Source organism: Trachypithecus francoisi, unplaced genomic scaffold, assembly GCF_009764315.1.
Source record: "Trachypithecus francoisi isolate TF-2019V2 unplaced genomic scaffold, Tfra_2.0 Lachesis_group0, whole genome shotgun sequence".
In the NCBI taxonomy this organism is placed as follows: Eukaryota; Metazoa; Chordata; class Mammalia; order Primates; family Cercopithecidae; genus Trachypithecus; species Trachypithecus francoisi.
In genome coordinates, this window is record NW_022681453.1 from 6,249,684 (window position 1) to 6,264,379 (window position 14,696).

Consider the following 14,696-nt stretch of genomic DNA (forward strand, 5'->3'; position numbering starts at 1 on the left):
TGTGTAGTAAGTTCATTTTAAATTAAACAATTAGGTGAACATTTCAGGACACTGAGCAACCTAGATGCCGAGGGTCATTATGCAGTCTCTTTCCTCTAATTAAAACAGCATTATAGCAACATTCAAACACTTCCACCTGGTCTAGGGATCTTTTTTTTCTCTTTTTCCATATACAATAGTAGCAGTAACAGTGATCATGATAATGAACATTATTAAACACATGCTCTGTGAAAACACATGTCTGTCTGAGAGCCTCACATGAATTAACTTATTTTATGTTCACATAACTCATTCCAGTTTGTCCAGCACTTTCCTAGTGATAGCACTGCAAGACTTGCATCTCAGGAGCCACCCTAATCCCAGGCAAATCGGGATGGCTGGTCACCCCAAACAACACTTAGAAATAGGAGTTCTTGGCCGGGCGCGGTGGCTCAAGCCTGTAATCCCAACACTTTGGGAGGCCGAGACGGGTGGATCACGAGGTCAGGAGATCGAGACCATCCTGGCTAACACAGTGAAACCCCGTCTCTACTAAAAATACAAAAACTAGCCGGGCGAGGTGGCGGGCGCCTGTAGTCCCAGCTACTCGGGAGGCTGAGGCAGGAGAATGGCTTAAACCCGGGAGGCGGAGCTTGCAGTGAGCTGAGATCTGGCCACTGCACTCCAGTCCGGGCGACAGAGCGAGACTCCGCCTCAAAAAAAAAAAAAAAAAAGAAATAGGAGTTCTTATTAGTTTTCCCGGTGGAGCCACAGAGAGGTTATATAACTTGCCCAAAGACACACAGCTGGTAAATAGGAAAGTCTCGTTCCAGAATCTGTGCTCACCACCTTGGAGAATAATTGAACTTTGGATAAGGGATCAGAGAAGTTGGCTTTAGAGTGCCTTCTGAGAGGAAGGGTTCTTTGTTCCCTCTCTCAGGGCAGAAACATTGCTTGTGAGAGTAGCCAAGGCTGTTCAACACCTGATTTGAATAGGTTAATGGGCAAGTCGTACTCTGTTCTTTAATAGTAACATAAAGCGGCCGGGCGCGGTGGCTCAAGCCTGTAATCCCAGCACTTTGGGAGGCCGAGACGGGCGGATCACGAGGTCAGGAGATCGAGACCATCCTGGCTAACACGGTGAAACCCCGTCTCTACTAAAAATACAAAAACTAGCCGGGCGAGGTGGCGGGCGCCTGTAGTCCCAGCTACTCAGGAGGCTGAGGCAGGAGAATGGCGTAAACCTGGGAGACGGAGCTTGCAGTGAGCTGAGATCCGGCCATTGCACTCCAGTCCGGGCGACAGAGCGAGACTCCGCCTCAAAAAAAAAAAAAAAAAAAAAAAATAGTAACATAAAGCAACAAGCAGGCACAAGTTTTTAACAGTTTTCATATAAGAAATTTGTAAATGTATATGCACCAAGGGACACTGCATACCACTATGTGTTATTCGATTTCAGCCCTCACATGCAAACCCTCAGTGTCCTCCTACAGCTCACTCCCCATCCTCTACCCTTTGCTGTATGACTTTTTTAAGTGTTCCTAATGCTCCCTGATTCTTTAGGACAAGATTTCTTTCTCCACATGAGTCTTCTTCTTCACTGTACTATAGTTTTGTTCTCCATGATTACCTTTTCACTTATTGTAATATTATAAAATTTATTTTACATTACAACTTAGAATTGCAGAGAAAAATGTGCCATCATTATGTCTAGGGCTGATCAAGAGCAGCCAACTACTGGTTAGTGAGGAAGAAAATTAACTAAGAGTCCCTGCCTAAAGTTAATCCCATCTGCTCATGTGAATGGTACTTTAGGAGACAACTTTCATTTGGATTTAAAAAATGTTCTTTCTCTCATCTCTCCTATGCTTATCTCCCTAAGGTGGCATCTGGGGACATAAGGAAGTGGCTCCTGCTCCCTTGTGGTGGTGGAAAGCATTAATGTTCCTAGATAGGGGTGTAGTGTGTCTTCTTGCCTGAAGGATAATGGGTTTTTTTCATTCTTCACATGGACCGGTCCAGGGGTCTCCCTTGCCAATCTGACCTAATCTCAGTGCCCACTGGTGTGAAATGCCCCCCTAAGTCCTGGCTTGGACAATTCTCTCTGCAGTCTACTGTGCAGAGCCACACCATACCCCTTGCCTCACTATGGTGAATTCTCTGAAATGCTGACTAGCAAGAGCCTCAGCTACTTCTGGCTCCACTCTGCTCCAAAACAGAGGAAAGAGTAACCATGAAAGCTGAACCTCAGAGACTCCTTTCTGCCTGGCTTCATGAGCTGTGCTTTTAACTAAGTTGGCTACCCTGTGTTGGTGCTGAGGGCCACCTGGGAGTGAATCTCTTTCCTAACGGTGACCATTGCCTTTGGTGTTACCATAATGTATCTAATATACTTCTTCTCCAGGCCAAAGCCCACATGTTAAAGGAAGTCAGGGCCCACTTCTGATGGCTTTATACTTCTCTGTGTCTCTCCTTCTTTCCATAATTTCCCCTGCCAGAACTAAAACATGTTCTCTTTTACTTGTTCCATGCTATATTCTCCTACCTAACAACCATAGAACTGACCAAGCTGTCACCCTTTTCATACTACAGGTCCTACAATGTATATCCCCCATGCTCAGGAATGATAAGCTAAAGGGAGGTAAGGAAATTTAGAAAATCCTTTCTTGATACAAAAGCCTCACTTGCAAGGCTATTATCTTGCTGCATAACCCAATTTGGGTAGTTAAAAAAATTAATTGCATTGTACTTTTTTGGTACTCCTATAACTGCTGAATATCTCCTCCATCACCATTCCCACCACTACTCGACAGCCAGATAGGTGGAGGCTCTACTGTATTCAGGCAAAGGCTGTGTACTCAGAAGGCAAAAAAGAAAACCATATTTAAAACTATAAATATTAGCCCTGTTACATGGTAATTAGTGAGACATCATTTAAACTGCTTGCTTAAATCCCAGGATACAAAATCAGTGCGCAAAAATCACTTGCATTCCTATAAACTAACAACAGGCAAGCCAAGAGCCAAATCGTGAATGAACTCCCGTTCACAATTGCCACAAAAAGAATAAAATACCTAGGAATACAGCTAGCAAGGGAAGTGAAGGACTTCTTAAAGGAGAACTACAAACCGCTGCTCAAAGAAATCAGAGATGACACAAACAAATGGAAAAACATTCCATGCTCATGAATAGGAAAAATCAATATCATGAAAATGGCCATACTGTCCAAAATAATTTATAGATTCAATGCTATTCCCATGAAACTACCATTGACATTCTTCACAGAATTAGAAAAAAAAAAAAAACTATTTCAAAATTCACCTGGAACCAAAGAAGAGCCTGAATAGCCAAGACAATTCTAAGTAAAAAGAATAAAGCTGGAGGTACCCAATTTCAAACCATACTGCAAAGCTACAATAACCCAAACAGCATGGTATTCATACAAGAACAGACATACAGACCAACAGAACAGAATAAAGAACCCAGAAATAAGACCGCACACCTATAGCCATCTAGTCTTTGACAAACCAGACAAAAATAAGCAATGGGGAAAGGATTCCCTATTCAATAAATGGTGTTGGGAGAACTGACTGGCCATATGCAGAAAATTGAAACTGGACCCCTTCCTTACACCTTATACAAAAATCAACTCAAAATGGATTAAAGACTTAAATGTAAAACCCAAAACTATCAAAACCCTAGAAGAAAATCTAGGCAGGATCATTCAGGACATAGACACAAGCAAAGATTTCATGGCAAAGATGCAAAAAGCAATTTCAACAAAAGCAAAAATTGATAAATGAGATCTAATTAAACTAAAGAGCTTCTTCACAGCCAAAGAAACGATCATGAGAGTGAACAGATAATCTACAGAATGGGAGAAAAATTTTGCAATCTATCCATCTGACAAAGACCTAATATTCAGCATCTATAAAAAACTTAAACAAATTTACAAGAATAAAACAACCCCATTAAAAAGTGGGCAAAGGACATGAACAGCCACTTCTCAAAAGAAGACATACATGTCTTCTTTTGTCTTGCACAAACATATGAAAAAAAGCTCAGCATCACTGATCATTAGTGAAATGTACATCAAAACCACAATTAGATACCATCTCACATGAGACACAATGGCTATTATTAGAAAGTCAATAAAACAACAGATGCTGGTGAGGTTGTGGAGAAAAAGGAATGCTTTTACACTGTTGGCAGGAGTGTAAATTAATTCACCCATTGTGGAAGATAGTGTGTCGATTCCTCAAACACCTAGAGGCAGAAATACCATATGACACAGCAATCCCATTACTGGGTATATGCCCAAAGGAATATAAATAATTCTATTATAAAGATACATGCACGTGTATGTTTACTGCAGCACTATTCACAATAGCAAAGACAGAATCAACCTAAATGCCGATCAATGACAGACTACACAAAGAAAATTTGGTACATAAACACCATGGAACACTATGTGGCCATAAAAATAAAATAAAATAAAAACAACGAGATCCTGCCCTTAGCAGGGACATGGATGGAGCTGAAGGCCATTATCCTCAGCAAACTAATGCAGGAACAGGACACCAAATACCACATATTCTCACGTAGAAAAAGGAGCTGAATTATGAGAACACATAGAGGGGAGCAACACACACTGAGGCCTGTTGGAGGGTGGGGAGAGCATCAAGAAGAATAGCTAGTGGATGCTGGGCTTAATACTTAGGTGATGGGATGATCTCTGCAGCAAACCACCATGCCACATGTTTACCTGTGTAACAAATCTGCACATCCTGCACATGTATCCCTGAATTTAAAAATATTACATGGTGGCTCATGCTTGTAATCCCAGCACTTCGGGAGGCTGAGGCGGGCGGGTCACCTGAGGTCAGGAGTTCAAGACCAGCCTGGCCAACGTAGTGAAACCCTGTCTCTCCTAAAAAAAAAAAAAAAAAAAAAAGCCAGGCATGGTGGCACATGCCTGTAATCCCAGCTACTCAGGGGGTGCTGAGACAGGAGAATCCTTGAACCCAGGAAGCGGAGGTTGTGGTGAGTCCAGATTGCACCACTGTACTCCAGCCCAGGCGACAGAGTGAGATTCCATCTTGAAAAATACAAATAAATAAATTGCCTGCTTTAACAAATGGCACTTTTTCATTGTATATTTTTAAATTATATAAGTAATACATAAATAAAAACTGATAAGGAGAGAATTAAAATAATACAGGAGTATATGAATTAAAAAGTGCATGCTCCTCACCCCACTCCCACTTCTCAATGTGAAAATAATCACTGTTGATGGTTGATCTATAACTGTACAGACTTTTTCTTATGCTTTTATTTAAGTATATGTTTTCACATAACAATAGAAAATTTTTATTTTTTTCCTCAAGATCAGGGTCAAAGTATAGGTCTTTGTACACCCATAGTTTGTATATTTCTGAATATATAATTACCAAATTTGTGTTATTAAAGCAATCACTTGCAAAAGAACTTATTTTATTCTCTGGGTAAGTCAAAACAAAAGCATCCAACATGCCCGTTTGACAACTGGCTGGATTTTTGCCACAAAGAGGAAATGAGCATAGTATTTTTGCTCTGGGTAGGGATGTCCCACACATATGCATGTGATATTGCCAGGGGCCCACCAGCTGCTGTAAAGGGAACACATATTTCTCACCTAATACTGTTGTAAATAGAACTTAGTAAACACTAGACAAGTCCTCCTTTCCATTACCTTCGTGCGCTAGATTCTCAACAAATGAGAGATTTGGCAGTTTTTCCTTTAGTACAGGTCAGTTCAACCACTTACACTTCTGAACACCTTCTACAGAATTGAGCTCTGAAGACATCAAATGATTAAAGCAGTGTCTATTCCTGAATAATTATTTGATGTAATTTCAGTTATTTCAAATTCATTATTATTTTTAAGAATCTAATTTTATTTTTACCTTAAAATATCTTTTATTCTATTTACTCCATCAAAGTTATGAAATAATTGCTATTCTATTCAAAACTTCTAAACTTTAACTTGGAGGTAAGGAGGAATAGAGTTTTAGTCTAAAATACTAATATATTTTACAAATCACATGGAATCAAAGTTTTACAAGTGGTCCACGCTGGCTTGTGATGCCTTCTTCCACTTTTTCAGTCAAAAGCAATGGTATTTTAAAGTAATGAGTTTGTTCTATACTTTTTCCCCAAATTGGAATTTATGGTTCACTTCAAAAACATGCTTTATTTTACCTACTTTTGGAAAGCTCTCGTCAGACAAATTACCAATTTCCTTCTCTTCTACTTTTTTTCTGTCCAATTTAGGACATTCATACAATTAAACGACAGTATTATTTATTTATTGCATCAATGCTTTGAATTTTTTGTCTTTGAAATACATTAAAGAAGAATTAAATGGAAGATGAAGGAAACTGCTTCAAGGGGTCCTGTCACACTAGTGTCAAGTAGAGAGAGGAAGACTCCTCCTGTTGTCATCCAGCCTGTCCTGAGTGCCAGAGCAAGCCCTCGTAGCCCTGAGCAAATGTCCAGCCCTGCTCTGGACAGCCATCACAGACACATTTTTTCACAGGCCTCTGTAGGCCATTAGTAAATTGTAAAATTTCAGATATAAAAATTTCATTTCTAATACGAGAGTTCCTCAAAAAAACTCAACATAGAATTACCATATGATCCAATAATGCCACTTCTTTGTATATACCAAAAAGAACTTAAATCAGAGCCTCAAAGAGATATTTCCATACTCACGTTCATAGTAGCATTATTCACGGTAGCCAAGAGGTATGAACAACTCAAATGTCCATCAACAGATAAATGAACAAGAAAATCATGGCATAATTCAGCTTTAATAAAGAAACGAAATTCTGACACATGCCACCATGTGTATGAACATTGAAGATATTATGCTAAGTGAAATAAGCCAGAACAAAAGAACAATATGATCCACTTGTATCCAACAATATGATTCCACTCTAGGTACCTAGAGTAGCCAAATTCATAAAGACAGAAAATATAATGGTTGGTTGCCAGGGGCTCAGGGGAGAGGAAGATGGGGAGTTATGGTTTAATGGGTATAGCGTTTCAACTGGGAAGGATGGAAGAGTTCTGGAGATGGATGGTGGTGATGATTGCACAACAACGTGAATGTATTTAATGCCAATGAACTGTGCACCTAAAAATGATTTAAAATTTAAACCATATTATCTATAAATTATATGTTTCATATAATTTACCACAATAAAAAATTGTTACCCTCATGGATTTCACAATCTAGGAGAGAAAGATAATAAGCAAATTAAAATGTAAAAATTGTTTAAGTAGATGAGCTTTTTTTTTTATTCTGGATCAGCTTTTGGTTTGATCCAGAATAAAGATAAGAAACCACTTTAAAGATAAGAAACTCAAGGACAGAGAGGAAAAGAAACACAATCTCCATAAAACTCAGTCCGAATCCTGAGCCAATGCTCTTTCTATTGAAGTATACTTCTTTTTGAGTTATTTCTATTGCCTCTGTTTTATCTGAGCCATTCATTCATGTACTAGAGAGAGAACAGACTGTGGCATCTGGGTTCAAATTCCAGTTCAGCTCTTTCCTAGAAGTTTGATCTTGAGATTTCCTCTTCAGTAAGATGGAGATAACAAAGCCTACTTCATAAAGATGAAATGTAATTGGTTACACTTACATCTGTGTACAAAGTAAGGCGTCAATGAGAATTAGTTCCTTTCCTAAATCTCTCAAAATGGCTTCTCTGAGTTTGTTGTTTATTTATGAGCTATGTTCAATGTGTAAATACTTACAGTCTAGCAGTTTCAGCAAACATATTCATGTGTGTGAGCTTTTATAAATCATTGTAGAAATACAGTTTCTACAATGCTCAGTTGAACACCCTGGGAAATGAGCCAGATACATTTGTCTGATGCTTTTTTCACTGGGAGGGAACTTTCAAGGGTAAGCTTTGTAAAGAATTCAAAATGAGACCTAATTTATTCTTTTTTTCCAAAACATAAAGCCAATTCTTTGATATTTCTACTAGCTATTAAAAAATCAAAGCCATATTCCATTTTTAATCTTAAGACACTTATCTCTAAACAAACAAAACAAAATCTATATAATGGCACAGGTTATGAGTGGCCACCTGAGAAATGGGTTAAAAGTGTCTAGTCTCCCAAGAAGAACGACGTGTTTCTCAGATGCGGTCTAGTGAATGTGTTGCAGGAATAAACGCACATAAATGGCATTGTGGAGGAAGAGTGGCAGAAGAAACAAAGAATTCCAAAATGATTCTGAAAGATTTTGACTCAAAAAGAAGACCAAATATTCTTGTATTTTTGTATCATGTCTTTAAATTTATTTATCTGTGTAATATATTTGGGTATTTTAACATATAACACATTATATTGTATAATTACTTATGTTCATGTTAACTTTAGTCTTTATAAAGACCAAACCAAATCCTTTGATTATTAGAAAAAGAAGCCACATTCCAATAAAAATAAAGAAACTACTCTCAGATTTAGTTGAATATGGAAAGCATTCTATATTTAAGACACCATGATTTCTCTCTTCAACATTTAATCTAGAAAAATGAATAATCCTTTTGGCATCAATTATCCAATTATGTAAGTAATATTTCAATGACTGAGATATAATAAACATACTATCTGGAATTATCTTAAATATTTATGTTGATGTGATTGCTTTCAGGGTTCTCTACACTTAAAGTGCTTGTTTCTCTCATGCTTTAAGTTCAAAATCTTGATCATTTTTCAAAGTATACCTCAAATATCCCCTTCTCCTCCTGGTCTTGTCCACTGAGGCTTCAAGAACTCTTTACATCTCATGATTCATTCGCCCACAGAATACAGACATGATTTCTGATTTTATGCAAGAACACTGTATGTTCAACTTAAATCTTTTTAAGTTCATGGAGAAGGGGATATTTGAAGTATACTTTGAAAAATGATCCCCAGTTCTCCAGTCAGAATGAGTTGCTTATTTCTCTGAGTAGTCATCATCATGTGTCCCTCCATTATCTCATAAACTTAAAACAACGTATAACCATTGTTTTACGTTCAGATGTTTCTCCCATTTAGCTGCAAGCTTCTTAAGAGCAGGACCATCATCAGGCCCCTATTCCTCTCAACACATATCTGACACTCATCCATTCATTCATTCAACAACAATTTATTGCATTCCTACTGTTTGATACTGTGGAATAAACAGGAGGGAAATACAGGAAAAATTAACAACTAAGTCTTAATGTCATGGGGAGAATTTTCCAAGCCAAGAAAACTCTGAAAAAAATGAGAATAAAAATATTGGTACAGACCAGATTTATTGAAAGCATTGACAGAAGCCTTGTATCACAGAACTGATGTATTTTTATAGCCAGTGTATATGCTTCTTTTTTTTTTTTTTTTTTTGAAACGGAGTCTCGCTCTGTCGCCCAGGCTGGAGTGCAGTGGCCGGATCTCAGCTCACTGCAAGCTCCGCCTCCCGGGTTCCCGCCATTCTCCTGCCTCAGCCTACAAGTAGCTGGTACTACAGGCGCCCGCCACCTCGCCCGGCTAGTTTTTTGTATTTTTTTAGTAGAGACAGTGTTTCACCGTGTTAGCCAGGATGGTCTCGATCTCCTGACCTCGTGATCCGCCCGTCTCGGCCTCCCAAAGTGTTGGGATTACAGGCTTGAGCCACCGCGCCCGGCCCAGTGTATATGCTTCTAAGTTAAGGATCTCTCTCTTGTACTACTTTGACCATTTTATGTGATCTGAGACTTCTGTGGTTTGTGTATAAAAAGCTGCTAGGCTCAGAGTGAGTGAAATAAATCTAATAATGTTTATTTTCAAAAGAAAACATGAATTGGCAGTAAAAATTTAGAGGAAGGAAAAAGGCAGAAACTTTTTTTTCATGGTAAAGGCCTAAAGTCCAACTTGCAACTCTCAGGCTAACTACATGCATTCTTGGAAAAGAACTTGTTTCCTTTTGAAACTTTCCATTAAAACAAAACATATTGCTATCTCTCTATATATGTTACACTTAGATTTATTTCAAATACCATTTTTTGTATGCGCTCTTGAGATACTAAGTTTCCTATTTCTTTAGCATAAATTAAATTCAATTTTTCAGAGCATATGTGCCAACTTAAAAAAATTATCATTGTCAAACAATTTCTGATTGGGCAATTTTAAGTCGATATTATGCTCCATTCTATTCTCCCAGGTCTTTCTCAGTGCCAGACCTCCTGGTCTTGTCCATTGAGGCTTCAAGAACTCTTTACATCTCATGATTCATTCGCCCACAGAATACAGACATGATTTCTGATTTTATGCAAGAACACTGCATGTTCAACTTAAATCTTTTTAATTTCCTGAAACAATTACCTTCACAAAAGCTAGTCCTCTTCTTTACCAATGTTTCAGAATCACAGAAAGCTATTAATGATTAACATTTCTGTATCTATATCTAACTTGCCCTGTCACATTATTGTTTGGTTTCCAAGAACGTCTCCTCTAATCTCTCATTGGCCACTCTCTCTAAGATTTTCCAAACTTTTCCTGAAAAGCCTGTCACTTATTTCATACCTGACCTCTGATGGAGCACAAATAAGTCTTCCTCCCCCATTCACTAGAGAATTCAACAACACTCTGTCTTAGGTGGGGACTTACTCTGTCGCCCTTACTAGGATCCTTATCAGCTTTTATTATTTTGTTTGTTTGCTTTTAGAGATGTGGTCTCACTATATTACCCAAGCTGGCCTTGAACTCCTGGGCTCAGGGATTCTCCCATTTCTGCCTCCCAAGTAGCTAGTACTACAGGTGTGTGCCACTGTGCCCGGCTTTCTCATCAACTTTCAAAAAACTCTAGTCCATTTCCATTTTTAAGAGTAGGGCATACTGGATCACTGAATCTATTAATTTTTTCTTTCTTTCTTTCTTTCTTCTTTCTTTCTTTCTTTCTTTCTTTCTTTCTTCCTTCCTTCCTTCCTTCCTTTTCTTTCTTTCTTTCTTTCTTTCTTTCTTTCTTTCTTTCTTTCTTTCTTTCCTTCTCTTTCGTTCTTTCTTTCTTTCTTTCTTTCTTTCTTTTTCTCTCTGCCTTTGTTTTTGTTTTTGTTTTGTTTTGTTTGAGACAGAGTATTTCTCTGTTGCCCAGGCTAGGGTGCAGTGGCATGATCTCACCTCACTGCAGACTCCACCTCCTGGGCTCAAGCCCACCTCTTGCTCAGCCCCCCAAGTTGCTGGGACTACAGGCAGATGCCACCGTGCCCAGCTAATTTCTGTATTATTTGTAGAGAAAGGGTTTCACCATGTTGTCCGGGCTGGTCTCAAACCCTTGAGATGAGGCAATCCGCCCACCTTGGCTTCCCAAAGTGCTGGAATTCCACGCATGAGCCACCATGCCTGGCCTCTATTAATTTTCAAAACATTTCATTTAAAATGTAAGATTAATTCTGAAACAAAAAATACCCCATGAGCTATCAGTACGACTCTACAGATTAAAAAAATCCCCAGTATAGTAGAGCCTAAAACATTCCAACATGGTGTCAGCCCCGCTGAGTTCCAGTCCTGGCTCTGCCACAGATTGAGCAGGCTTGAGCCATTTTTTTCTGGATCTCTGAGCATCATTCATCATTCATCTCTCCAGACATTAGTTATCTATTCATATTTATCGGTCATGTGCCAAGGTTATAAGAGTGAAAAACGCAGGCACAGTGGTTTACTAAACTGGCTTTCTAATGAGCTGTTACCTCATCTTTATAACAGAAATAATACCCATCTTGTAGGGAAAAATTAAATGAAGTCGAACATGTAACACATGTGGAAGTCAATTAATGATAATGTTGATTATCCAGTATTTGACACAGTGCCTAGCACGTAGAACTCAACCCATATTTGCTTCATTCATTTATGTATTCATTATTCCTGTCTCTACCCATGGTTCCTCACCACCTCTACACCACCCACCCACTACTTCCTTGTCCCTGAAGGTATCCTTCTCATTAAGTCTCCCAGCTGAAATCCTTCAGGGTGAGATAACCTTTTCAAACCTGACCAGTACAGTTCACAGGAAGCTACACCTCAGCCAGAGTTATTTTGGAAGCTATCTCTGAGGCCCCTGCACAGCCAAGAGAAAAGCATCCACAGTTCATGGCAAGTCATTTACTACCCAGAAAATGCCTGGGTTTTCTTAATCCATTTGTTTATTTTTCCCAGGTAATCACTTCAAGATGAAAATGATACAATATCTCCCATTTTATTGATGAGAGGGTTTTTCCCCCCATTGGAGTTGCTCAAAGAGTCTTCATTTATTGTTAATTAAAACAATAATAATAATTTAAAACAGCTTTATTCAAATCTACTTTCCATGAAATGGATCCACTCTCAAATATACAGTTGTTTGTAGTTATTACCTCACAGTCTGAAAACTGAAGGATATTTTATAAAGGCATTTGTGTGTTGAAGTATCAATATAAAGTGTAACTCTGGAAAGACCATAACGTTTAACGCTGTATGTATTTGTTTCTAGACACTGTGAGAAGTTGTGTAGCAAAGTTGTTCTTCACCTGCTCCCTGAAGGGTCATTACTGCCTATACAGTAAGTCCAGTTTTATTCTCATCAGTCAAGAACCTCAGCCATGGATCCAGATCATGTTTCTATTTCAGCAGGTTTGTATAATTTGTGTTCATCAGGCTCTTTAATGAGCCTGTGGGATATGGGCTTATAATCACTTTTATTGAATTATTATTTGGCCAGAGTTGATATGTAGATAACAGCAATACATACATATTTCATTAATAATTTTAACCTCTTTTTTATATTTTAGGATAGTTTCCTTATAAAAGAAGGAATTATTAATCAGTTAGCCAAACCTATTAATATCTTAAATATCCTTAGCTTTAAAAAAGAAGAATGAAAGGGAAAATATCTTTGGTTAAACAACAGCAAAAGCAGCGTATTTGGGAGAACAGCTTCCCTTACGTAGTGCTAGCCTTGATTTGTCTAGAGTCTTCCAATCTCCAATTAATGTTAGTGTCAGTATATTCTTTTTGACATTGTTAAGATAATGGAATGTCTCTTTTTTTCTATAGAATATATGTACATAGGTGAAATTATGTAAAGAGCAACTTACAACTTGAGAATGAAGAATCTGATGCAGAGATGTTAGCATCAAAAGAGGCTCTTATTTGAAAATAGTTATCTTGGATGCACTAAACTTTCATGTAAAATTTGAACATAGATTATAAAATGTTAGTAGTAGAAGGAATCTTAGGAATCATTTTTACAGATAAGAAAACTGAAGGGCAGAACTCAGATTATCTGACCCCTGACCCAGTGATCTTTTTGTTGTCATATGTATGTTGAAAAATAATGTATTTTTATTTTTAAAATGCATTATTTTATGCAGCTAGAAGCAGGGAGGGCAAAGGCAGAAAAAAACAAAATGCAAATGTTATAACATGGCTGAAAAGTGAAATGATATGACACTTTATTTACTTCTGTTAATAAAATATTTTCATAATAGCTCCTGTAAAAATCACCAAGAAGACAGTCGTATTTCTTTATAAAATAAAGTCAGGCTTATTGGAAAATAATGCATTTTAATGCTGAATACATTATAATAATAAAGTAGAACTATGGTAATTAAGAAAAGAGACAGATTGGACATGCCTTAGGAATACTGTTTTTTTCTAAAGCGAGTCTTATGAACATTTAATAACATCTCATAGAGAACAACTCACATTTTGGTGTGAACCAAATTGTACATGAATACAAAAAACAGCATTGACTGTCCTTCCTTTTCTTGAAATAACGGCCTTATTTTTCTTCTATTTTGCTTATATTTTTCACTTAGTTTTCATCAGTGATTTTATATTTGGTTTCATCTTTGGCTTTGTTCTAAATAGTTGTCAGTTTTCTGAAAACAAAACAAGAAATCTTGATGGATTTTTTTGCCCCTCAGTATTATTTTATTGACTTTGTCTGATTCTTTGTCTTTCTCTTTAAACAAAATCACCAAAAAGCATCTGTGTATGCTGTGTTTCTTCTGTATTCATTTTACTGTAATGGTTTCTTTCTTTTTCCACACTTTTGATATCGTGTCATCTTCTGCCTGAATTCTGGCTTTGGGGTAAATAAAAATCAAACTTTGACTTGATATTAATAATTACAACCTGGCACTACTCTTGTGCATTGGGCCAAACTCTTTGCCTTTTCTGTCAACTGCACACATTCATGCAGTTCTCAAATTCACAGACTCCAGTCTAAATGCTTCTGTTTAGATTGATGATTCATTAAATCAGATCCTGTTCTTAAAATGAAAACTTGGGTGCTGCATCAGTTTTTGATAATAATCAATAATTTCTCAGATGTATCCACATTATGGGTTATGTAATTTATCTATTGCTGGCTCTTAAACTTTTTGAATCTGTGGATCACTAACTTGAGCATTAAGATCCTCCATCTTTTCCCATTCAGTACTAGAAACAGTTCATTTTGATGATAATGATAAAATTTTTCTGGAATAGTATTTATTAATCTTCATTCACTAAATAGAAGGTTTGTACATACAAACCACTTAGTCTCATACATCAGTGCTTAGACAGTCATTGACGTAAAAAGAAAATATGATTTCATAAGCCAATCTCATTATTTTATTATGCATTATACATAAAGGATCCTATGTATCACATTGTATGTATGTAAATGGTATTTT

General features: G+C 37.4%; 1 protein-coding gene and 1 long non-coding RNA gene across 4 annotated transcripts in view; one reads left to right on the forward strand and one right to left on the reverse strand.

Annotated features, from left to right (window-relative positions):
* The window catches only part of VEPH1 (ventricular zone expressed PH domain containing 1), a 246,767-nt gene that overhangs the window by 173,190 nt on the left and 58,881 nt on the right, over positions 1-14,696 (forward strand). For all 3 annotated transcript variants that reach the window (XM_033203227.1, XM_033203224.1, XM_033203218.1), the window contains exon 10: positions 12,509-12,648. In XM_033203227.1, coding sequence (XP_033059118.1) covers positions 12,509-12,648 — 140 coding nt within the window. The remainder of the gene's footprint in view (positions 1-12,508; positions 12,649-14,696) is intronic.
* Positions 1-14,696, reverse strand: part of LOC117079435 — a 100,528-nt gene that overhangs the window by 49,783 nt on the left and 36,049 nt on the right. The window lies entirely within an intron of this gene.